The sequence below is a fragment of the Onychostruthus taczanowskii genome, unplaced genomic scaffold (assembly GCF_017590055.1).
Source record: "Onychostruthus taczanowskii isolate IOZ18803 unplaced genomic scaffold, ASM1759005v1 scaffold42, whole genome shotgun sequence".
Lineage (NCBI taxonomy): Eukaryota > Metazoa > Chordata > Aves > Passeriformes > Passeridae > Onychostruthus > Onychostruthus taczanowskii.
In genome coordinates this window covers 2,229,668-2,256,379 of record NW_024501682.1, presented here as the reverse complement: position 1 = coordinate 2,256,379, position 26,712 = coordinate 2,229,668, and the positions used below count along the sequence as shown (strand labels likewise).

At 39.4% G+C, this 26,712-nt stretch overlaps 1 protein-coding gene across 2 annotated transcripts in view; it reads right to left on the bottom strand.

Moving 5' to 3' along the window:
* EML4 (EMAP like 4) overlaps window positions 1-26,712 on the bottom strand; it is a 146,933-nt gene that overhangs the window by 60,486 nt on the left and 59,735 nt on the right. Inside the window, exons 1-2 of one of the 2 annotated variants that reach the window (XM_041413570.1) lie at window positions 26,279-26,396; window positions 8,063-8,245 (exon numbers count right to left, since the gene is read on the bottom strand). In XM_041413570.1, the coding sequence (XP_041269504.1) occupies window positions 8,063-8,245; window positions 26,279-26,345 (250 nt within the window). In that variant the 5' untranslated portion in view covers window positions 26,346-26,396. Of the gene's footprint in view, window positions 1-8,062; window positions 8,246-26,278; window positions 26,397-26,712 lie in introns of those variants that run through there. The other variant, XM_041413571.1, reaches the window with a different exon arrangement.

Genomic DNA, 26,712 nt, shown 5'->3' with positions numbered 1-26,712 from the left:
TTACACTCCAGAACAAAATCTTGGTCAGTGTGCCACACTCTATGTGCAAAAAAATGTAAAAAGGCAAATAAAGCAGCAAAAAAACCCCTAACAACCAAAAATCCCCAACCCCACACTCAACACCCCTAAGAAACAAGGCCCCTTCCAAATTCTCTATATACTGCATGCTAATTAGATGGTCAAAAGCTACTTTGGAATACCTACTTATAAAGGGATGAAAAAAATTCAATTAATCATCTGCAATTATAAGTAAATTAAATGCATTTACATTTTAAATCATGAAAAGGAAAGGCGATTTTTAAGTCCTGGGCACATCCCAAGCAATGAAATCTGGCTACTGACAGAGACACAGAAGGGGGATCTTCCCAGCTGGGTCAGAAGTCCAAGGAAGCTGACCCACCAGCCCAAACCACATATCTCTCTTAATGACTTTTAACCAGGGCATCTCTGCAGTCAAAAGATGTCAAAAATTAACAACACTATAACCTTCTTCACTGCAAAGATAATCCTTCACAGTAGTCAAGTGCTTTTGCTTCAGAGGCCTGGGAATAATGAAGCAGCACAGGACAACAGAAATTCCAGAGCAATCCACTGAAACAACTATGCTCTCCCAGCACTGGGCTGCACACCTCTGCCAATGTCATGCCATTCACCACCTGCTAACATAAGCAGTCTGAAATTTTTCAGACTGAGTAGCACTTAGCTTTATCTGCTCGTTTGGAACAAAAACCAGATGTAAACTGAAAGTAGAATGAAAGGCAGTGTATGGTGACCAGGATTAAAGCCAAATTGTCAGAGATCAAAGTGGTAGGAATGTCTTTCATGGAACGGATTCATCTCTGTTCTGATAATTTTCATAGAACAGTATCTGTAGAGTTCAAAAGAAACATTTTATTAACATCTGTCAAGTATACAAATGTGTGAATGAAAGATAAGTAGGATTAGAAAAAACAGACCACAATAAACCAAAAATCTATTTCCAATTCTTCATCAGCCTTGATTAGCTAGCTGGGGAAAAAATGAAGCCAAGCTGAGAGTGGTAAGTTTGAAAATGTGTGTCCTGTGATAACATGATAGCCTTTTCCTCCAAACATACTTACAAGGTGCTGGAGCTGAGAATCAATTAGCAATTCACTTTTCTTCCCAAACCTCAAACTTAGAATATTTTACATAAAAATGTAGTTGATTCTGTTATCAAATATATTTGCTGAAATAATTTCCTCAATATCTTTGTATTAGCTAATATTCTGACAGGTAAACTGCCTTTCTTACAAGGAAAAAGCAAACATTTGTTTCTCTTCTTCAGGTAATTTCAATTTAAAATAATTAGCTGCAGCTACATTAAAGTTACTTCTCTGGGCACTTAATTCAAGTGGATTTAAAGGAAAAAGCTCAAGAAATGACACTTTACCAAAAAACAAAACAAAAAAAAAATTATTTTTTGAAGGAAGATTTTTCTTTTTTTTTCCCCATTAAGGTAAACAATATCAAATCCTTCAACAATCTTAAACTAGTTGACTTGCAGCAAAACGTGACAAAGACTTCTAGATTATAAATGTATTACATGCCACGGGGTTTTCTGCCTGGAAGGACAGAAAACCAATTTAGTACTCTTACTAAACAAGTGTACAGTGTGTGCAAATCTCCAGAGAGCCCACAGAGTGAGCTGTGGAAAAACAGACAGAAATAGTTATAAGTATAGCAGAACATAAGATTATATCTGCACTTCCTTCCTAACAGCACAACATCAAAATCAATAGAAATTATGACAAATCTTAGACTTATTTCAAGATGTTACGATAAATTGTACAAAAGGAGCTAATTCTAGTCATGGCTCTGCTTCCAGACTTTCAAAGGATCCCTCAGTCCATGGAAGATGCTGGTAAAGAAACAGCCTGGGAGTCCCAAAACTCTTTTCAAAGAGGGTACTGCATTCTGAAGGACAGGGAAATTTCTTCAGCATTCTGTTTTATTGAAGTACTTCACTTGCATACTAAGAGTCAAATTTTGATTAAAACTTCTTAGATTGAAAAAGTGTCCTCATTCCTCTTCTATCACATGAAGACAGGTCAGGGTGAGACATTAGGTCTCAAATAGTGAACAGAACAAATCAGGATAAATAGTTCAGTTCTCTACCTATAGGTTACGCTTCTTCTTGATTAATAATCAAATTTTATGACAATTAAGTTTCAACAATTATTAACAGCAATTACACTAGCTGAAAAAATAAACATTCTTTTTATATTTTTTAATGGAAGGCCAATTTTGCAGATTTCAACAGACAGCTATTAAACATACATTATTTGTCATTTCCTGTTAAAAGGAAAAGAACTATCCAAATAGAGGCATGTTAATAAGCAACAGTTTGAGAGCATATAGTTAATGCATAAACAACTTGAGCTCCAAAGATTTTTATAAATAGTGACTTAACCCACATATTTCTAATTTTAAATGATCCTCATAGGGACATAAAACTAATTTTTCAGGTGTTAGGGGAGCCACGTCTCTGTTCTTTGGGCAGGCATTTTAAAACATGCTACAGTAAACTGAAAGACTTGCTTAGCCAATTGCTTATTCAAATCACACAGCCCTTTTCCTTCTCCCTTCTACCTTATTTTGCCCTACTTTCCCAGAGGCACGGTCTACATGCTCAACCACTTGCTAAGTGGGCTAATTCTAAGCAGAGGAAATAAAATTGTAACTATGGTAATTTGAAACAATTTTATATACTCTGGCAAACAAGTGATGAAAAAGCTACTCAAGTGTTATAAATAAGGAGTTTTCATTTGAAAAAGTTAGTGACAACACTGAACTCTTCCAACATTACAATTCTTAGTTTGAGACGCATCATGGAGAACAGCAGAGTACCACTCAAGGAAATTTGCTCACACTGTTGTAAAAGAAGTACACAGATGCACAGAACATACCCAAAACTGTAAGAAGCATATGGAAAAAGAATAAGGATACTTATCACCACAACTGAAAATATTCCTCTAAAATGAACAAGATTATTAAGTTACAGAACTCAAAAAAACCCCTCTGAACTTTGTTCTTCACTTCTCCATCCTAAATTTGGTTTAGCTGGTTAGTGACCAGCTATTAATGACCTCTAGATCCAAATTTTTTAAATAAAGAAAAATATATTAAGAACATCAGAAAGGTAAGTGTAACAGAAGAAAATAAAATATTCAGTAAGTCAGAGCAGAAGATAGGAAAAAACTGTAAGAAACGCAGAAAGAACAGACGGCACTAAAACCAATACCTGGGAAATGCATTAAGACCTCGAGAGTATCATTATTTGTTATGTGAGCATGCAGCCTGCAGACTTCAATAGGACTTTCCCCATGAGTAAAATGACCCACATACAAGCTTGCCAGGTTAGTTTTAATATTGTGGATAAGAACCTATATCCTACCACTACCACAATGCATTTTTCTATTTATACTCCTATTTTCTGTTTCTTTAACATTTACTGATTAGACAATATAAACACGTAATCAGTTATTAGAACAACTTTGTTTATGGAATAGTGTAAAGACTAAAAAAAAACAAAACCCAAATCTGTCTTATGCTTTCATTAATGAAGCCTGCTGAACAACTGAAAAGTCAATTTTTGTTAACATAAAACTAAATTACTTAACGTTAGTGAAATGAAACCATTGTTGAGATAAGGTAAAAACTACATCTAAAGTACTCTGCTTACATGAGTGCAATGAAATACATGTACTATTTCATAAAAGGAAGGGAGCAGGAAAAGAAGGAAAACTCAATGATCTCCTCTTATAAAAGCCCACTGCACAAAGGAAAGAAAAAAATAAGTATAAAAACCCCTACCAACTGCATTTCCAGTACATACCTGATTTTCCAAGTCCCCAGGATCACTGCTTTAAGTATAATAAAATGCCTCTCAGTTTGCACTTCTCACTTTCATGGGAAACCCTCTCTGCAAACTGCCATCCACTATTCCAATTTCACTTTGTGAGTTGAATTTGCATATGAGTTATTTAATATCCTCTCCTGTCCAAGCAATGGGAAACATTCCTCCAAAGGTTTAACCTTTGTCAAGTCTCCTCATTATTTCTGAGTCTAGAAAAAGGACATGAACTCTCAGTTTCTCTACAGACAGACATCAGATGTACTTTTTCAAGCACAAGCTCATACTCCAGTGAAATGATTAGTCTGAGATATTTCACTAGTGCCATAGTGTGCCACAAACTTGTCTGCACACTCTGAGCCTGAGGGATGAATTCTCCTGTTACACACATTTTGACACCCTGGAAGATTTTAATAGGTTTACCAGGCACTAGCTTGTGAGCCAATCTATCTTGCTGGCAGCCACAAGTACCAGACTGCTTTATGCTTTCCTTTTCTTCAGTGTCCAGATAATCTTTGGTTTTGGAACTTTTTGTGAATGCTAACAGCATCAATCATGCATCAACAGCAGAGGCATGTGGCAACAAGAGTGCAGAACTGCCAAATGCAAATAATTTCCAACCAAATAAATTCTTCTGGCCAAGCCATCTATTTAAAAAGAAAAGAAAGAGAGAAAGAAAAGAAATGAAACCCATAAACTCACCCCCACACTAAGATCCTAACAAGCCCCACAGCTGCTGGGGACAGGATCCCTCAACAAGCCTTTTCTCATTTCTAACCCTCAGCACTATCTTTGGACCTGGTAATTTCTCCTTTGTGTAGTTATTCTTAGCTGCATGCAGAGATGGAGAAGCACTGTCACAATCTTTTTATATTGAAAAGATTTGCTCACTTTCAAATAACTGCATTGGGAAGTTACATGCAAACACTCCCAGACTTCTTTTCACTGAGAAATACAGACAAGTGCTAATCCTGCTGCAATCCCTACTAGAGGTATTTTCCTTATACAGTCTCTCCAATGCATGCTTTACTAGGAGACACCAAGGTGCCTAAAAAAAATCTTGCCCTTTATCTTATCTTCAACAGTTCACAAATCCCTGAATGAAGAGCCTTTTGCTTCTGAGACAGAGCTTTACACACAAGATCCTAGGTAGCAGCCTCCTGACTGAGAGCTCATGAGTTCGAAATAAAAATCTACCCTGACCACATGAATTTTTTCACTGGAGACTGAACTAAGCTCAAAATAAGCATGTGACAGAAATGTAGGGGGAAAAAAAGAAAAACAAAGATTTAAAGGATAATGCAAAAACTTTATCTTCAGCTACTATTTCAATCTGTCAATCTAAAATAAAGGAAATGAAGAACAGAATTAGATCACCAGATGTGCTATGCAGGCAAACTAGTCAAAGGATGAAGAGACCACTTTTTTCATTAAGTCGAGCCATCAACTTCAGAATAAGAAAATTCAGTGAAAAACATCAGGATGGATTTGTTCCTTTCAGTGTGATTCACTGTCTGCTGACAACACTTCTTTTTAGCATATGAAAAATGTATCTTCAAAGACACGGCTGAAGTGGCAACAAGAAAAAAAAATGCACAGGTTTTAAAAAACTCATTTCAGCAATAAGTAGAAGAGACACCCTTCAAACCAGGTTAGTAATCATCTTGTATGAAAACTTCTTTGTTTGATGGAAAGACTCAGGATGATGTTTTCTGGTACTACTATTCTTGTTAAGTTCAGTTGGTTTTAAAAGTATTTATCTCACTGTGTTGCCATACCTCAGATTAAACACATCTCTCCCCAAGTATTCAGAAGGACATATACACATCTATTCTCTTTGCTCACTATTTATGTCAGTATGTGTTTAAGCGCTGCTGCAGAGATTGAAAGCCTCAACATTTTTAAAAAGAAAATTTACCTGTAATATTTTATATGAAAGTGCAATTATTGTAATGCAAAAATCCAGATTCTTGACAGGATCACAAACACCAAAATGAGTTTTGGAGGAATACAATTACCTTTCCAGCAATCATGACTTGACTAGTAAGAGTCTGTTGCATGCATACATAATACTTCAAAGAAAACCTAACAATTACTTCTTTGAGTATTATTTTTAATACCAATTCAGATAATCTTCTAATCCTACTTATTCAAAGAAATTACACATTTATCTCTGTTAAAATATTTCAAGAGTTTTTTGGCCATTGAAAAAATTTAAAATACACACATCAAAAGTAGAACCCAGGGTGTTGCAAAAAGCAATGTATGGACTTGTTTAAATCCCAAGTTTATGCTTCAAGTCTAATTTTAGTCTCTTAAAATTCCAGTCTCTGTATGTAAGCATTTTCTTCTGTGAATTCTATATACAGCTGATTTCATGATTAACAGTGAAGTTAATGTGTTGTCTGGTGGTACTGTGGAACTGAACACAATGGGAACACATCCACCACCAATTAAATACAGTGCCAATTAGTTATAATTCATTTAAGTTCAGTGAATTAGATCATACATGGACATATCTGTCCCTGTTCCCATTTCTTTCTTCACACTTCCATGCTGCTGCCATTCATTTGTATGACCAAACTGAAGACATTCCATCCTTCCTCTGCTTTGCCTCCCCCAAATAATTAGATTATTTCTCACCAAACAAATGGAGAATTGAGTATGGCCCCAAGACCCCCAGAAAGGAGATAGCCCCAAGGCATTTTTTAGAACACAGGAAGACTGCCCTGCCTGTACACAAAGTTTGCTGGGTGTTAGACAGCTCCAAGCCAAAGGTTTTTAGCCATGGTTGCACACATCCCAGCTCCTCTGCATTTAAATAGGAAGAATAAGGCACTATGGACATTTTCTCCTTCTCATAATGGACAGCAGAGTGATTTAGTAAAAATATCTACTAAAGCTATATTTAAAAAGAGTTGGAAAAAGAAACTTCAATCTTGATGAGACCGGACATGTCAATTGGGTAGATAAAAGCTGCATTTATAAGCAGAGAGGACAACAGTCTACCATTTAGCAAGCAAGAGAGAATGGCAGGATTTAGAGCCCAAGCCAATTAAGCATCATGACTTCCTTCCCTCTGGCAGAGAGACTGCAAAAACAATTAAGGAATTTGATCCCTCTGTCACATCTAAAATAATTCAAACTTTCAGCATTTTCAGCCCACATAAAGCGGTCACCCAAACAAGCATAGGCTACACTGTATCATCTCAGTGTTATACAGGCACTGGTGTAATAGGTGCACTGCAAGCCTCACACAGGGATTGATCCCAGAGATCTCTGCGCTGCATGGTTTGATGTGGTTACATGCAATTATGGTGAATTAAAACTGTGATTGATTTGAAATATGACCTAATCTTTTATATAAAAGATCTGATATATGACAGAGATCTGATATATGCCAGAAACATACACAGCCATAATTCTCTTCAAATACACAACTTTAAGTTGGAGTAAGTTCAAAACTTGATTCAAATACTTCTCCAGAATACAAAATGAAATGTCCACGGGGGATTGGGGGGACGGAGGGCGCGAAGCATATAAAAATTAGTGCAGAAAGTATCTAGTTTCTTTACTTTTAAACAATCCTACATATATCACTGCTACAATATAAAAGTTAACTAGTGACTATCCAAAAGAGATAGTGCTGCTACATGGTCATTTCTTACACGAGATCTTACTGGTGGTGAATTATCTCTGCACTGGAACACAAATTAACTACATTCAGAAAGCCTTCTTATTTGGTGACAATGTATTTTGGGTTTTGTTTTGGTAATAATTTAGGAGCAAGAGAAAATACAATCTCTAATATGCCCTTTCAGTTCAGTAATTTCCAGGCAAAGTCAAAGCTGAGACTCAAAACAGTCCATAAGCCCCAGAACCTCTGGTGGCAGATTAACATTCCATCATTGAAATGAAAACAGGAACCTTTTAGCAAGAAGTAAGGAAAATTTTCAGGGGTATTAAGACCATAAAAATGTTAGCAAGCAACAGAATTAATAAGCATATTTCAGATATCTCTTAGCTGTATATATTTAAGCCACTGTTATAAACCTAACCCCTCCAGCTCAAAATAGATCGGCCTTCCCAAATGAGACAGAAAAGGGAAAAAACAAGTGACCAATGGAGAACATTCTGACTTGATAACACAGCCTGACTCTAGGAAGAGTTTACCAAATTTGGGCTTACCTTTACTTGGCGCTGATTTTCTCACAGAAGCTACATGGTCTTCAGAGATAGCAAGACGCCTCAGCACATCAGCCAAGGCTGCTTTTAGCACGGTGATTTCATCCTCTTGTTGCTGCACTCTCAGCTCCAGGGCTGAAAGACGGTCCTGGACATCGGAAGTGCTGGCAGCCGAGATGCTGTCATCTGTACAGGGGAAAAGCAGAGCAGAAAGAGGCATTGAAATGCTTTGCCCTGAATTAAAAGCCACAGAAAGAGGCATGTACAGCATGAGTACATCTGTCCCATCATTTTGAAATACTGAAGACACTCTAACAAACATGTTCAGGCAAATAAGGAACGGATATTATGGCAAACATCAAATTAATGCTTCAAGACAAAAGTCATTACTAATCATTAGCTAAGACAGAAGGCTTAAAGTGTGTGGACCTATTAAAACCACAAGACAGAATGTGCTTGCTGTGAAAAACATGCTTACAAGTAGAAGGAAGACTGAAATAAACTTTATTTAAACACCCAACTGAATTAACCAAAAAGGTATAAAACTGGGGTAAAATTCTGCAAGATATTCTTGTGGAACTGTTGAAGAATTTTAACTATGACTCTTAATATTAAAGGACGTTTCAAAGTTTAAAAAAAAATAAAAACCCACAGTTGAACATACAAGTACTGTTAACAATGACCTAATTTTATCAAGTGGCAATCTCAATTTAAATGGTCTAGATCATACTTCTTAATTTCAATTCCTTCTCTTTAACTTCTTTCACATCACCACCGTGGATGTGCCAAAAAACATACAACATTATAACACTTGGCCTGAAGCAAAGAGAAAATAAATGCACTACAAAAAGGTTCCAAAAATCTGTTTAGCCACACAGAGATAGATTAGCATTGAAAGCCTAACCCTGCCAAATCTATTCTTCAGTGGTAAAAGGGAAATTACAGCTTCTGCTTACTCTTTGCCTTTGACAGTTCTTTGCATTATTTCTGCCAAGCCAAAATAACACATAACAGATTTTTGTATTTGACTGTTCTAATAAATCATAGACCAATCACTTAAAAAAAAAAAATCTGTAAAATAATATGTTACTCAATCACAAGGTACTGAATTCCTTACCCATCCTGTTTAAGGCTTCCTAAAAACTCAGTAAGGATCTTCTAAAACAGCTTTACAAAAATTTACCTGTATTATATAGTTCACTTAGGCTCATATTCTACAAAATAAATACAGCTAATTTAAATGTAAAGGTAAATAGCTGGTATTATTACTGTGATTCTATTCAATCTAAACACTAATCTTAGGAAGACATACTAAGGAGAAAAAAGTTAATATAAGCCACAATCCTAATACTTTGATTTTCACTAAAAAAAAGCCTTAATCTTTGAAATACTTGCATAGGGGCACATTCAAAATACATGTAAACAAAAGAAATACTGAACCAAATTCCTCCAATGAATTCACTATGGAAGAGATTAAGGAGTTTAATGACAACTTCCACTCAATTAAAACATGATACTCACTACTGAATGACCAAGAATTGAACCAACCAAAATAAAGCATCATAATTAATACTTTCACAATACAAACAGAATTCCTACAATTAATTAGTAAAAAAACCCTAAAAACCCTTTAGAAATTAAATGCATCCAAAATTAATATTGAACTGAGAGGAACATTTAAGGTTTCAATAATAAACCCGGCCCCTAAATGACAGTTTTGCATATTGTTTTAGTTCACTATTTGGTTAATGCAAAAACAGAAATGTACACTTCATGGTTAGTACTATATTCATTCTAGCTGATGAAAAGAACTGCAGGGGAATTAATTAAATAATCAAATCAAGACCCAAAGACAACAGATGAGGACTCAACAAAAATACCTTTAATACCACCATCCAAAACTGCACCTCCCTGTACACAGCAAATTGATTTTAATAACTCCCAGCCCAGCACATCCAATTCTCTCTGAGCAGGACTTTACAAACCCAGACCTGTGACACCTACCCCAGGTGGGAAGGACTTTGTAAGATTCTTTTATTAAAACCTTCATGTCCAAAACACAAACTCCCATCTGTTTTAAGGAGCTGGGAAAAGTTCCTACATGCATACATACTTATGTGGCATACAAAAAAGAACCAAGGTAAATGTACATTAATCCATGAAGAAAAGCTTTTACTTCAGGAAAGCAAATGGACTTAAAATACCATATAATTCATATCTGCAAGTATTAGCTGCAGTGGACCAGACAGAATGAACACTCCAGAGAACAATTATTTTCAAAATATTATAAACTTTTTAACTTCTCTTACACTGAGCTCCAGTCCAAACAGAAAAAAAAGCAGTTTGATGTTTCCTTAAAAAAAGAGGAGTGAAAAAAAAAAGGGGGAAAACATCCCTCAACTTAATTTTTTTGCCTTTTTTTATTGGCCAAAGTCTTCAATTAATAGATACTCTCCATTATAATGGATAAATTATGGATATGTTCCCAGGCTGCCTAAATATACAGCAGATCACTGTAAAACACTTGTAAAGAAATAAGTAGCTATGTCAAATCATCATTTTAGAAGCCAAATATTACTGTGCTCCCTGTGCAGAGTCCAAACAAGAGTAATTACCAAACCAGGAAAGGCTCCACTGCTGATCGGTCTCTCTGATGAACACAGAAGCAAATCCTCTGCACATCTCTGGACATCTTTATTCCCCTTAACTACTAAAATTGACCAGACTGTTGCTGTTGAGCCCCAGCACCCCAAAACTGGGGTGCTGCAGCCACATTAGCTGGCTGCTGCAGCTCCCAAGGGCACAGTTATGTCATTAATTAGAACTCTGAAGAACAACTGCCCCGTGAGATGAGCTGCAATGCTCCGACCTCCTCAACACATTGGATGAGACAGCAGAGGAGCTGACCAATGTTCTCCTTGGTGAGCTGTGCTGGGGAGGCTCGAGCCTTGGCACAGCAAAGACAGGCAAAAGGACCCTCAAACTCAACTTCAACCCAGCAGCTTGTCAGAGGGCACAGCTGGGGAAATGGGACATGAGGAGAAGCCCAAGAATGTTAAGCCACTCAGCTAATTCCAAACCAAGCAAAGCAATGTGCGCTGTTGTACAATGGGAGGTTCCAAACCACCAGTGGCTGCTTTGCATTGCAGAGAGGGCACAGGGGACACTGAAAGAAGCTGGAGGGCAAGAATATCACCTGGAAATCAATACTAATTTGGTTGATCAAAGAATACAGTAGCACACTTGGAAGACATTTCATTGTTCTTTATCATTCTACAGAAGCAGCATCTGCTTCAAGTGATGACAGCCATATATTACCCTGGCAACTATTAGAGAATTAAAACTAGTAATTCCCAACCCAAATATCTCACTCATTACAGCAAATATTCAACTGAATTCCAACATGCCCTTCTTGGCAGTGTCTTGAAAACTAACTCAGCAGGGATTATCTTAAAAGAAGATGTCCTAAAATAATTCTGACAAATCTGCACAATTACACCTTTTCTTCACAGAAGTTTTCAAAATCTCTTCCAGATTTCTTCTTTCATTTAAAACATATTTTATAATCTAAAAAACTACTTCAAAAGAAGTTCAAGCAAAAAAAAACAACAAAAACCCTTCCTTCAAGGACATGTTCTCCTCCTTCAGACAGCAAACAGCTCTTATGCAAGAACAAAGTTAATGGGAAGCAAAATTCCATCTCCCTTCCTCTTCTCCCACTCCTAAACATCTGTCCTTTCCCTTCTGCTGACACAGATATGCACCTATCCAGGCCTTCCATAAGCTGCTCTTCTTTTATTAAACCAGAGGGAAATTCATTTAGAAAGGGAAACCAGTTAGGCAAATAGAGCAAGTAATTTGTAAGTGCAGTCAACTATTGATTCATTCATTTGATTAATACAAAAATACCTTTTTAGTTATCTTGTTTTTCTTATAACCAAACATCACCATTTCTGATGTGCTGGTTGTGTTTTCTAAGCTTTGGATGACTTATGCCTTTAAGGGACATACTGGGAACAAGACCCAGTACGGAAAAAAAGCATTTACAGTGCTTGCTGGTAGTAGTGAGGAGACATCTACAGAGATGTGAATCTCAGGTATTTCAGTCTTAAAAACTGGTTTAAGGTAAGAGTACTTGCACTCAAATGACACCAAAAACATTCTAGGTCTAACCATACAGTACTACAACACTCAAAACAAGATGTTCTGCTATTTTTCATAGTTCATCAGTTTGATTTTTTTATTTTTAGCTAGGAAAGCATCAATTCTTCCCTTGCTTTTGAAGTAAGAAGGGATACACATGGGATGCTTGTATTCAGTACTCAAGAGACACAAGGATGACTCTAAAAATGGGGGTTCATCTCTCATAGTCAATGAACAGCACTGAACAGACAGGTTACTCTGTGTGGGACTCCTCACAGCCACAGGCATCAAACCACTCCTAGCAGATCATCCAAGGCAGCAATTCAAACTGCCCCTTAGCCTGGGCCAGGAGCTCCAAAATGAGTATCCAGGACATAGTGATGGTACTTAACAAACCTTCCAATCCACACATCACTCCTCACATTTCATCTAGCAGGCATGTGAGGGTACCAGCATTTGAAAAGCACCACTCTTCATCATTTGCTGCCTAGGAGAATGTTGAACTGGTTACATTTGGAAAAACAAACTAACTAACTAAAAAAAAAAAAACCCAAAAAAACAACACCCACCAAACTGTCAGTTCTGGGCGCCCTCAACAACTCCAGAGCAACCATTATCACCCCTCTGAGTCAATTCCTCCCAGCTTTGACTAAATCTAAGTAAGGAATTAATTTTAGATGTAAACAGCATTTCAGAAAAACAAATTCTACAAACTCCAGTCCATGGAAATTTAAACTATGGGGTGGAAAATCCTCTGTTTTATCCAATAAAGCCACATAAACCAGAGGTAATTTTAAACCCCTGGCTGTTAAGGCACCCACAGCATTTTCTATATTTTGCCCAGAATGGTAAGAGTCTTTTATTAGGGAAAAAGAACAGAAATTACTGGGACTGGTATAAAGATCTGGCTGACAATTTCAGGAGATAACTGTCCCCAAGGAACCTTTTCTCATGAGGACCATGATCTGCTCACATGTGAGGGAAAGTATGTATTTGTATAACTTCCAATTTTTGTTCTAAAGAGCACTGAAAAATTTTATCTGGATGAGGCTTATATTTCCAGAGAGATACCAGACAAATTTATTTTTCCTACACATTATGAGAAAGAAAACTCTCTGCAGCGTTCTGCAGATCATCTGTCTTAAGAGTAGCTTATAAAAGGTGCAAATACCAAGAATTATGTTCCATATCTGTAATTCATAATTTTCAACAGCAACAACAACAAAAAAGTAGAATTAAGGCTCCATACTTTTGCTCACAGTATCTCCTCCAAATGCCAGCACATGCACAAATTATCTGTTTTGTAAAGAATGTGAGTCATAGAAAGAATCCAAGAATGGGAATTAAAGCACACAACATGAACACAGAGGATTCAAAGAGCTCCCCCACAACCTAAACGATACTGCATTATCCTAGAATCTAGAGCTTACGGCATGGAAGTGGAGTGGGAAGTTCTCCCCAGCTCTCCCTTCCTGCAAGTGCAAGACTCTGGCCTTTAACACTCTCAATTACCTCACACATCTTTGGCTTCCTTTGCTAGTTTTTCATTCTTTTCCCTTTTCCAGTTTTCCTACACCAAATTAAAACAAATGCACTGTTTGATCTCACACTTGTTACTGGTGACAACAGTGTAAATTCTTTATTTTCTGTCTAGAATAACAATACAGATGTTCTGAGATAGGTACAGGTAAGGCACTGTCTGTAGACAGTGCAGTATACTAACACTTCCAATACTAGCTAAACCTTAAATTTCTTTCCTTCAAAGACATTTCTTCAGGTTTTCAGGAAGAACACATTGTCACACTCCACTCATTTGTGCAGGATTGAAGCTGCATGAGGACCACCACATCAACCAGACTGTCTTCCTTGCACAGCTCATGAGATTTTTTAGTGTTTCATACACCCATCTAATTTTATCTCCTACAAGCAGTTAATAATAAAAAGATACATTACTCTACACTAGCCATTCCACAAACCATTCTGATCACAAGTCCACAGCAAGCAGTATTTTATTTATCTGCAGATGATGCGTGAGATGATTTTGCTGAAGCCCATAAATATTCTGCAGTGCAACAGCTGCTACTGGCCTTTGATATTGTGGACTGCTTTGTGGTCAGTTTGAAGCATGCTCATGTCTGAGCCTGCATCATCACATTATAAAGAACACGATCCATGTTTTCAAGCAACTTTATTTGAAAGAGTTATTCTAACACGTAAGATGATTTACCACTTCACATCTAACAATTAGTAGCTCTACTTGTATATGCTAGACAGATTTGTGCACATAGGCTTTTGCATATTTTTATTTTCCTGACACAAAAAAGCAAAGGAAGGAGAAAGATAAAAAGATGACACAAAAACATCCTGACAAAAAATAACCCAATAATAACCACAAATTACAGAAAATAGAAATATTTTTGTAATAAGCCTGTGTATCTGCTGCTGCAAACAGTTTTAATACAAATAATCTAGAAACACATCAGCATGAGATTCACAGGGTGCAGCCCCACCCATGATGTATTTGATCAACATGAGTGTTCTGCTTGCCTGAGTTTCCAGTAACTGTATAACTTACTGTGCACAAAAAATTTATATTTCATACTTGCTGATACTAGCTTTGGTAGGCAAACTGCAAAAACAGAACAAACACTTACAGACATTTTTCATATTTCACATAGGTATCCATTTGATCACTTGAAGGGGCAGATAATTATGCAGGCACTGCCTGATATCCTTCCCCAACTGCATACTTCCTATCAGCTCCACCTCCATTGAGATGCATCTCAAGAGTAAGACCATTCAGAGGTTTTTCCCCACCCACTGCTTAAAAAGCCTTGTGGTTTTTAAGTACTTTTCTTCCCCTAACTTGCCTCCAGATGCTCCTGATATTGCTCTTCAATGCTTGGCATTCAACCTGCAAGACAAGCAAAATACTGCTTCTGCTACAAATCAGTGACCTCTACACTCCATAGACAGAATTCACGGTGGCTATGGACACCCACTTGGGATCCCCCATACAAATGGCCCAGCTATCCAGCCACCCCAAGCCCTTATCAATATTTGCTGCCACCCCATTTTCATACCACAGTAAGGAGAGGGGCAGGGGGCATCTTTTATAACACAGAGGCTTGGAAATTCACACAGAAACCAGAGACAGCTGCAATAAACTGCAAGTTACACATGCATTAACTCTTTAGCACACATAGATTAGTATTCCTTCACTGGAAATATTTCTCATTGTGCAAGAAGTGTCAGAACATTTCCATGCTAAATGCTAATTTAAAATAACAAATTAAGAGAGCAAGAAACTATGTAGGTTAATCCCCATCCTCCCTAATGCCCAAACTGACCTAGCTAAAATTTTCTAAGGAAACAACTTTTCATATGCTGAAGAGGGACCACATTCCGAAAGTCTTCCTCTTCACCAAGAGCTCAGCCACCAGTCAGCTCCCTGCACCAAAAGCCCAAGCCCCCTATGGAGAAACTCCACAGGCTTTAGCTCTGCAGGACAAAGACAGCCACTGCCTGGGGCTTCAGGGCGGCCACAGCAGCACACCAAGAATAAGAAAGAATCTCTCATGCACTCCCAAAGCCTCTCTGCAGAGGAGCCTCCAGGCTGTGCCTAACCCAAAACACCAGACTTCAGTGTGGAAAAGTGCTCAGCTCTTACAGTCAAACCCCACCAGGAGCAATCAGGCTTTGACATGTACGGGGCAGTCCTTCCTATGCACTTTGACAAACAAACTTTTCTAATTTCAAATTAGGCGACTACTTAATTAGAAAATTAGGTAATTAGCAGATGCTTTTGACCTTAATCTCTTTGTAACGACACTCTTCATCTGTTCAAAGAAATGAAATTTATCATCCCACACTACCTAAAGGTTAATTAGCACTTGTAGGCTGTACCCTATGTGCTACCCTAAGTGCTGTAGCAAGGTCAGTGTTTAAATGCATGCAGTTTCTCAAGAAGCAAGATTAAGAGCCTTCCCATAAAAATAAGAGAGAGACACACAAAGAAAATAAGTTAACTCAAAATACCAACCAACTGCTTTTTATAGGAAACATCACCTTTTCAGAGTTCTTACTTGGAAGACACTATGACCTCCTCCATGCATCTTACTACCCATATGATTCCAATATAGTCTTGAAGGAGAACCCTAATTCTGACTTTTAAGTTCAGTCTGACTTCCCCCTTGGAACACTCTTCTTTAACCTTATGTCTTTAATACACAAATCTACAAAAAGATGCCAGCATTAATTGTCACTGATCTGCTCAACACAATGAATGATGATAACCACAGTCAGGCTCAGACAAAAGTACTGCTATCCAAAACATCACAAAGCCCAGCGAACACAGAGTTCACAGAGAAACATGGAACCATCTGAAACACTGGTTTTTTCCTGGAGACTTGTGCAATCTCATTTGCACAGACAGGTACCAGCAGTTATGTGGCAGGCAAGGAAGTTGATGTGGAGGTATGTAAATGCAAAGGGAGGAAGAGGAAGGAGGGAAGAGGAAAAAGAGAGCACTGCCAGTAATCTCAGATTCTCCATCTCTCTGCACCTCTCCCTCAACCCAGTACCACTTATTTTTTAACTGCTCTTGCCAGAGTGATGGTGCTAATTCATGCTCAAAGCAATGTCCATATATTTTGATTTTTTTTCAGAATTTAAGCCCCAATTCATACAGCTTCCCTCTGATTATCCAAGCTCTATTTGCAAAACATAAACTTTTCTAGTAACACATGAATAAACCCAAGTTTGCAAAACATTTAATATTTCGATTGCAACAACGCAGGCAAAGTCCAACATTCCCTATTACTGGCAGCGATCTCCTCTGCTGCAAAGCATCTGAATTCAGTAGTACCAACATGCTTTCAATCTGACACTTATGGCAATCTTCCAATACCTTAAATATTTATTGTTTATTTGGGCAACTAACTTAAGCAGGTTTTTGTTTGTGGTATGCTTTTAACAAGTACGTTTTTCCCCTAGAGGAAAGAAGTTTCTACTCTAAGATTGCTAAATTCTCATCAATTCTAGAGTACCAGCAGCAAAACAGAAAAGCACTGAAATCATTAAGTGAGATAACATCAGGCAAAGCAAAATAGCCTCTTCTTTTATGGATACATTTTATCTTGTACCATGCAATGTTTACTTACAAAATTCTACGCATCTCAAATCCTGGCACACAAATTAATGATCTCTAGTTTCTGTTATCTAGAAATCAAGCTAGATATTATCCCTGTAAATAAGTGCTGGAACGTTTCTTAAATTTTCTGTACTGGCTACTTCATTGTGCTGTGCATTTCTTTCCCCCAGGACTCATAAATATCTAATTTGTAACATCAAAAATACCACTGTACAAACTGCTTCTTTGATCTCATTCTGTGCTATTCTAAGCCAATCTATCGAAAGTGCCACTATGCAAAACTCCATCAAGAAAAATAGAAACCTGGCCTGTAGTATTCATTTCCTTTCCCAAAGAAATACAGACCTCCTTCTCCCAAAACACTCATCTACCCTGCAGGGAAAACCTTCCCTCTCAGCACTGCTGGAAAAAGCAGGATCTGAACATTTTTGTGCTCAGCAGAAATGTGCTTACCCCAGAGCAGGGGGAGGCACCAGTGCTATTTCACGGCTCTTATCGCGCCAAGTCACAGGACACGGCGATTCCAGATAAAGGGAAAACCTGTTTTGAAACAGACTCACCAACTCACTGCCTTATCTTAGTTTTTTGGTATTTCAGGTAGAGGAATTCCTTCCACTTACTCACAGCCCTATGTGGCCGCTGCTTTATTACCTCTCCATACCAGAGCTCATTCAGTAAAAAGCCAACTGTGAACTTCCACTCTGACAAGCTAAAGTGACCTTGAAGAGCTACTGTCCCTCTTTGTATCTTCTTATCCAAAACCTAAGGATGACAATCTGCTCCCTCCCATGAAAAAAAAAAAGGCCTCTAAGAGACAAGCCCTCTGGTGGAAGTATTCATTCCAGTACTCCAGGTGGGAGTGTTCATTCTGTTGCAGCAGGGCCAGGGCAGCCGGTTGTGCTTGCAAGGCCATCATGCTTTGTCCATCCCCCTGGGCAGCATCTCCTGCAGAAGGCACCCCTTACCCCAACTCTGTGTTACCCTCCCTGCTGCAGGGGATACCATCTCACAGCCATCCTACCTCTCCTGTGTCTTGCGAGCAAGAACAAACACAAGGTTTGGTTTTGGAATTATTAAAAATACCCTGTTTCTTAGGAACACAAGACTAAAGCTCTCTGATCACAAACTTGATCCAACACAGCACTTGCAACAGCAGCAAAATCCTGCTTTTGTTCACCTCCAAGAAGCTTCCATGGCTTCTCCAACCGCTTGCAGCTTTGGTATTAGAGGAACATCTCTACACCAGCTCGTGTTTGCTCCAGGTGGAACCAAATCCACAGCAGTTCGGTTTGGTTGGGGTTTTTTTGCCAAGAAAACAACTAACCCATCTCCATAAAGACCAGCTGGTACTATAGACATAGCTAAGCTATCTGCTTGATTTCAAGGATAAAGCACATGGCTCCCACACACCCAGCCTGGAAGGTGGTATCTACGACTACTCATCACACATTAGTCACAGTCTCCAATTCGGTTACTACACAGGCAGAACAAGTGAGAAATAAATGGAATATCTGCACATTATGTGCAGAAAACACAAGCCAGAGAGCAATAAGAAGTATCACTGGTGAAAGCCAACAGCCACCCTCAAAAATGGGGACTGAGCATAAATACAATTAAACTGACTGGTTCTTTAGCTAAGATCTTTTGTTTTGTTATGTTAGCAGTTAAACAGCCCTGGTGAAGTAACAGCTGTAAACAAGGTGTGGGTGGAAAGCATTGCTCACACCTTTCCTGTGCTGTGGCTGCTGCTGCCTGACAGGAGACTGACTGTCCTGCAACACACTGCTTCTCAAGAGCTGCAGAAACATCAATATTAACATTTGTTATTTTGCAAAGATAGTCTTTTAGATAACTCAGACTGCAGACCTGTCACTGAGTGTTGCTGCCGCACTCTCCTTAGCAAGGACACTATCGACAAGTTCCCACAAATGCCCTATAAACAAACGAGTTAATTGTGAAATGAAACAGGTTTAATTCATGACAAGGAAGAACTCTTGAACAGCATGGCAGACATCTCTCTGTGTGACTGCACATCAATTTTATAAAGCTGCAGTTAGGCTGCTTCTGCAGAAATGAGGACATAAAACTGAAGCCAGTTTCAAACATAATTTCAATTGCTAACCGTGACACTATTCCACCTGAAATGGAAAACTACCCCAGAAAAGGGAGGAATGAAGTCTCACTTTTATTTAGGTCAAACCACAAAGTAGATTTCAGAACTGAAGCAAAGCAAACACAAACACTGGGAAACTGTTACATGATGCTACAACTTCCCAGAGAAATATCAATCACTGAGCAGAACATTGTGATTTGCATAGGCAGGCTAAAACCTTCTAAAATTTCACCTTGAAGGTATTTTATGTAAATCCTACACAAAATTGAATTATCACAGTCACTACTGATAAATCACATACATGTGCACATGGAATTTGCTTACATGGGAAAAATGCCTTTCTGTAAGAATGCTTTTTCCATTCTTCTCAAAGGACCCTGCAGGGAAGCACACTTCTGTGTGGAATGTTTGCCAGATTTTGTACACTCAAAAGGGATATATCTATCAAAGTTGCTTAAATACATCAAATTTTGTATCATAAACAGATTACTTATCTGATCTTCCTATAGATGGGGTTTCTGAAGCATAAAAAAAACTTCAGGTTTCTTTTCCTACTATTTGCTACGAAGTAACAGTTTTTAAGTAAAGAAACATAGCCCTGCAAATAGAAATAGTGACTGATCATGGATATGCCCAGTATTACTGCATGAGCTACAAACACTTGACAGGAAAACAAAACTTGAATATGGTTGGGACTTAGTGACAGCAGTGTCACAAATTACAAGTAAGTTGCATTTTTCCCCATTTACTTCCTTCTTCCTCAAAATTAAGGCATTAATCAATCAAGAACTGATAACAATCAAAACCACCTCAAAAAAAATGAATTTTTATTTGCTAAAGGACACAAACTTAAAAAAAAAAAAAAAGTTTTTTCTGCAAAAGTACATGAGCACCAACACAAGAGAGCCTCTGAATTGCCGTTCAACCCACCACTGCCACATCAGCTGTTGGGCCCTTGCAGATTCATGCCAAAGCTCTTTGGTTATCACTGGGTAACACTTCCAGCTTTTTGTAATGCATCAGGAACAGCAATGCTAGGTTAGGCCTCCCTGAACCCACAGAAATAAAGTTTACAGGTTTTTTACTAATATACTCCGACTCATAGTGAAAAGTACTCTGGAAAAAGCTACATATTGTAGGTCTCCAGTGTTTGCAATTCAGTTTTATTCTCCTTTTTAAACCCTGGAGATTTGTATTTGTTTGATAACTGTGCGGGGAACAATCTAAAGCCAAAAAGATAATAGTCACTCTGAAAGCAGCTATTATCTTAAACCACTGAATTATCTAGTTTATTCCACTAATGCTTATGTTTTAGGACTGATTAATTCCACATACACTTACTAAGCATTAGCTATGCTAATTCAGCTATTTATACATAAAAAAGAACCATCCAGGAGGATACTATTTCCACGTAATACCAGGATCCTTCATGCATAAAAAATATTCCTCCCACCACAACAGAATACACAAGCAGGAACAAAATTATTTTATAACTTTTCAGCATCTTTACTAACCTTTCTCATAATCTTATTTGACAACTTTTATTTTAATTTTAACAAAACACATTTTTTGGGGCTGCAACATGGGGTATGGCCAAATAAATCAGCAGGGAGTGAGCCCAAGAGAGAGTTAACAGCTTCCATGCTGTAACTACACAAGCACACTGCTCTTACTCAAGACTAAATGCCAGCTTGTTTAACCTACTAATCCACATTTACTAACCTACTGTGTCAACATGCTCCAAGTTTCTGCCTTCACTTAGCCCTCTGCAACTCCCGTGCAAGCCCACACTCTAACTAGGTGTGACCATTCTTGCAGCCTGCAAGTTGCACAGGACAAAGTTCTCATGCCAGAGAGTTCTGTGACACGCAACATGTATATCTGGGGGAGACTTCCCAGAAAGGTGGACAGGACAAGTGACCCTGCCACAGCAGGGCCAGGAGCACAGCTCTGCACCCGCTGAACAAAACTCATAAAACAGAATTATTTCTACTACAGACAGAGTGATATTTTTAAAAGTTTAGACTGCATCCTTTAAAGAAAAAAATGTTTGTCAAAATTTTTTTTTTCTTCTCAGCAGTTTTTCATTTAATTACGTGCCTAAAGATTTCCTTGATTGCAAAAATGCATAGAATATTGGGAAGATGGGCAATTAGAAGATTTCTTCAGTGAAAGCCATTAGATGTTTTCTTCAGTTCAGCGCTGTCCATAAATAATCATGTAAGACTCTGAAGCTGAAAGCAAGCAGAAACACTGGAAGACAATGATTTTGTTTCCATACATTAAGGTCAAATCAAAAGTCAAAACAACAAATCGTTCTAATTTTAATATAGATTCAGTCTGTAGCACTACAGTCTTGGACATGGTTTCACTTGCTCCTAAGCCAGTCAAACTGTGGGCTGCTGCTAAAAGGTATGATTTTCCTTGAAGGATCAAGTTGCTGTTTCTGCCTCAATATCTGCTTCAGGACCTAATTTTTGGTGGTTACCTGATAGAAAACTTTTTCCATCCCCAGTTAGTTTTCAGCTGGACCAGCTCACTGGCCATCTCCTGCCAAACCCCTGCCCAACAGCCCTCAGGGCCACTCTGCCACCACACACACAACATAACCCCAGCACAGAAACTGCACACCATCAGTGCAAACCACTCAGGGTGACACTTGCAGCTCTGATTTTTTCACCTTTATAATCTAAGAAAAGCAATCTCAAAAAATAGCCTAAGGCTCAAGACATTGCAGCATCTATTTACCAAGTAAGTCAAATCATACAAAAACCAGCAGGGTCAACTCAAACCAGGTTCTCATGGAAGTGAACACTCCCTTTGATGCACTTCAGGTATCAGAAATTAGACTGTGGATATTACCATGGTTTTAAATGCTTCTGAAGAGCTTCACAGGCAAACAAGGGCAAACCCCAACAAATTCATGCATTTTTAGAACATAGAACAAAAAAGGTGCTGGAAGAGTAGAGCAAAGCAAGAAGACATGTCTAAATCCTGGTTTTATGATGCACAAGGGCATATGCTCATCAGACAATAAAGAGCTATGACTAATAGCTGTCATGTCTGGTTATTCCTTCTTCCCTGTTCACAGAAGGTCCAGCACCTTTTCCCGTACTTCTTTGCAAGTTCTGCTCTCAAAGCTGCTCTGGCTCTGTGCAGAAGGAGCAAGTTGAAGAAGTCTGCTGTAAGAGGGAAGTTTCCACCTCTTTCCTGCTGAACTTACTTCTCTGTGTCAAGCAGGGGTGTGATGCAGGGTTCATAAATATACTTTTTTAATCAGGGCATTACTCAAAATTTGAGAGCAAAGACTTGGCGCTGAGAAAGTGCTTGCAGTCTGAACCTTTCTAGCTGACCTTTAATGACAAGTTTGCTGCGTCAACTCCACCTCTGACATTTCACCAATTCCGATACTTCAGCAACTTCCAAGTGTGGCTTGCAGTTACTTCAACTTGCAATTACTTTCTGCAACTGCTAAAAAAACACTAACCATTACCCTGCACAAGTCACTATTATCCCCTCAACCACCTTCTGATGACTAATACATGTTCCTAGAACTGCTCGGAGCCAGCTAGAGATCTTAACTGGCAAAACAGAAAAAAAAAAGTTACCCAAAAATGATACTACAGTTTTAAAAGGAAACTATAAAGTTAAAGAAACATGACTTCTACTGAAGCAAGGTACTGGGCTTCTAAATTGTGAGATAAAAACCCCTCCAACCTCTACAGTATTTGGAATTTTACATTGTGTACACATAGCACTGCATGCACTAGAAAGAAAAAGGCTCTTGTAACACCCAAATACATACAGCACAGTCCCTTATGTCAGATACTAATTCAAATTAAATACTTCTGCACCAGCACCTGTGCAGGGAAGCAAGACAGCAGGAACAGCAGTATGTGCCAGCCACTGTCACTGCCTGCCAGCAAAGCAGGTGGCAAAGCCACTGCCAGTCGAGGTGCCCTCCACAGCACAGTGACAGCCCCTTGCCAGAGGCACCAAGCCCAAGGCAGACTGAGGGTCACCCCAGGAGAAACCCTGCAGAGCCACAGACAGAGCCCCACCTTTGCCATCAATGTCTCCAGCAACTGGCCAACCCCGCTGTGAAAAAACCCTAAGCTAACTCTCTACTAGTCTTAACATTAAAAACAAATGCATACAAATCAAGAGTCTGAAAGCAATCAAGCTTAAAAATACTAGAATGTGGGAGTTTGTTTGGTTTTTTCCCCATATACAAATACCAATTTCAATGCCAAGTGCTGCTGGAGGTGAATATTTAATCTAGAAACATGCCAACTGAAGATTTGTTTGCAGGTAAATATTCCCCTTGGTCCAACTGAAAATTTCTATCCTGATCCGTATTGTCTGAGATAAATTCCAACCCATATCCAATCTGACAGCTATCCTCTTCCTATGGGACATGTCTTTGCCTTAGCTTTAATTATAAAAAGCTAATTAGAAAAAAAAAATCATTCCTACTGACACCAGACAAGCTTTTTAAAAAATGTTATTAAGCTGCATATCAGCACTTGTACCCTAAATATTAAAAGGAAATGCTAGTTCTTTACTGCTGAATTCAGAATTAGTTTTTAGCTTTGGCAAGAAATGGGCAATGAGAGGTATGTACAATGAGACCTGTGCACCAAACAAAGCACAGTTAAACATAATGAAGTTCCTATAGGAAAGTATACTGTACATATATATATATGTATATATCCTAAAGTATACACTTTATGATCCTTATTTAAAAACAAAAAATTATATGCAAAACCCTCACCTGAAATACCCTATTGTTAATATAAAGCCTTAAGCTCCATTAAATAAAGCAAGAATGAGCATGTATAGCCCAACAAAAAGAAGAAAAAAAATATACTTTCTATAACTTAATCTCAGGCGTTTCCATACTTGTTACCAGTGCAAATTTGCTCAAAGCCCTCAAGGCTGAAGTTAGAGATTTCACAGAAACAAAGCACTTGTTGATCCTCCATCATACTGGTTTCTTATCACTCTAACTTTACACACAACCCAACATACAGTCATTGGAAAACCTGATATAAAGGCATATTAGGTTTAACCGTACACGTAGGAATAAAGTTTTAAATCAACAAAACACACTGCCCTGCTAAGAATATCCAAAGCCACATTTTCTTTTAATTGAAAATGCCAACTCTTATCCAGCAAAATGCTCAGTCCATTATCAATATTTTAGAAAAAATCATTTCCTAAGACGCAGAAGAAAATTCATTCAGAAAAGAATGCATTTCTCGCATCTTATTTTGCCGGATTTCTATACAAACATAAAAGGTAAGTCCATAATGTCCCACTCACTTTGGAACTTCAAGATACGCCTCAAGCTAAAGTTTGAGGCACTGTTACATTTTGTACAATCACAGAAACTTCTGTTAAAAGCCATTAAAGTCAGTGGAAATGTTAGTCACATAAACCTCTACATACTGGTAACAAGGCCCCAAGCTATAGCCATAAAAAAAAAATGCTATTCTTTTGAATTTTGTTCTGAAGACAAAGAGCTAAACATTAGCTTTTCTTCTCTACAGTAAAAATTCTTGTAAGCCTAAAAAAAAAAAAAAATCACACAAAGCACTTAAAATGCTAACATTTCCAATTTACCCTCCCCTCTTTCTTGAGGGTTGCAACATCTTGAATTCTAAACCAAATGCTTTGAATTCTGAAGGAGATGAAGTACAGTGCACATTGCTCACTTTAACAAAGTACACTATAGCAAGGTCATTCCTTTCTTCCACTAAATGCCCATAGAAATCTATGCATTAAGCACTTGCTTTTTTTTTTAAGAAAACTTTTCTGTAGACCATCGTATTTTCAGCCATAAGTTTCACAGGCAAGATGCTGCGTTTGTATCCAAATTGCACGGCATGAATCAGCAAACAAAGGAGCGCTCGCTGGTGTCTGTTTCACTCGCAGTAAAACACTTCCACTCCGTGTACAAGAGGAACACGCTTTATCTCTGATAGGATTTTTTGCTTAGGGTTATTTGGTTGGTTGGTCTTTTTAAGACCATATAGTTTTGGTAGCTACAGTCAGAACGCTACTAAATTAGTTACCTATTTTGCACTCAAGAGAGGCTGTTTTGAGAGCAGCTGTTTAAAGAAAGGAAATATGCACGGAAATATTTAATTTTTGCTATGACACTGGTAAAAACAAAGGGAGAAGAGGAAAAAGCCCTTAGTTCTGAAGGGCAAATACAGGTTCCTCAGGCACAGAAAGCTGCAGCAGGCGCAGTTCTGCTCTCCCCACGCTGAACGAGCCTTTACTGCCGCCTGCCTGAGGCCCCGCGAGTCCCGCCGGGTTCCTCCGGCTCTTCCCTCGGAGAGCGTCAAACCGAGAGGGCCAAAGGAAAGGCTGGACACTCCGGAGCCGCCCTTCCCCGAGGGCTGCGGAAGGTGCCCCGCACCAAACTCCTGCCTGTCCCAGCCCCGGGCCGAAGGGACCCGCGCTGCTCCGCGCCTCCCGTCCAGCGAGCATTAGCTTCATCTTTATCGCCCTGTCGCCTCCTCCGCTATCCGCACACTTCCCGATTTTATTTACTTGTTTTTCTTTTGTCAATTTTCTGGCGGTGCGGATGCCGCACGGCAGCGAGCCCCTTAGTTCCTGGGCAGGCACACCTTGCGGGCTGCTGCCGGGGGCGCGCAGCCACTCTCACACCTCGCAAAGCAGAGCCTACCCCGGCGCTGGCAGGCTTCCCTTTCTCCCCTGCAGGGATGGGAAACGCGGAGCGGAGAGCGCTGGGGATCACCCTGAGCGAGCCCTCCCGGCTCGGGGCAGCGCGGTACTTTACCCGTGCAGAAGGTGGCGAGCGCTGAGGGGTCGCAGGCTGCGGCCAGGCAGGACAAGCCTTCCTCCATCCCCCCGGCCGCCGGCGCCGCCGAGCCGGCCCCGCCGCGCCTCAGCGACAGCTCCCGCGCCCCCGGGGAGGGGCCGCCCTCAGGCGGCGACCACGCTCTCGCTGCGGCACCGGCCGGGGGCCGCGGCCCCCAGGGGCCTGCTCGGCTGGGAAGCGCAGCCCGCCGAGCCGCTCCCGAACGGGAAAGCGGCAGCTGCTCGGACACGGGCAGGGTCCTGCACCCCTCCCCACGGGCACCGCAGCCGTCAGAACCGACACCCCCGCGCCGGTGAGCCGCGCCGCACGGTGCTCACGGCCGGGGGCACGGCGCTGCACGGACCATCGCCAGCCCACAGGCACCCGTCTGCCCGCGCTCGGGCATAAAGAAC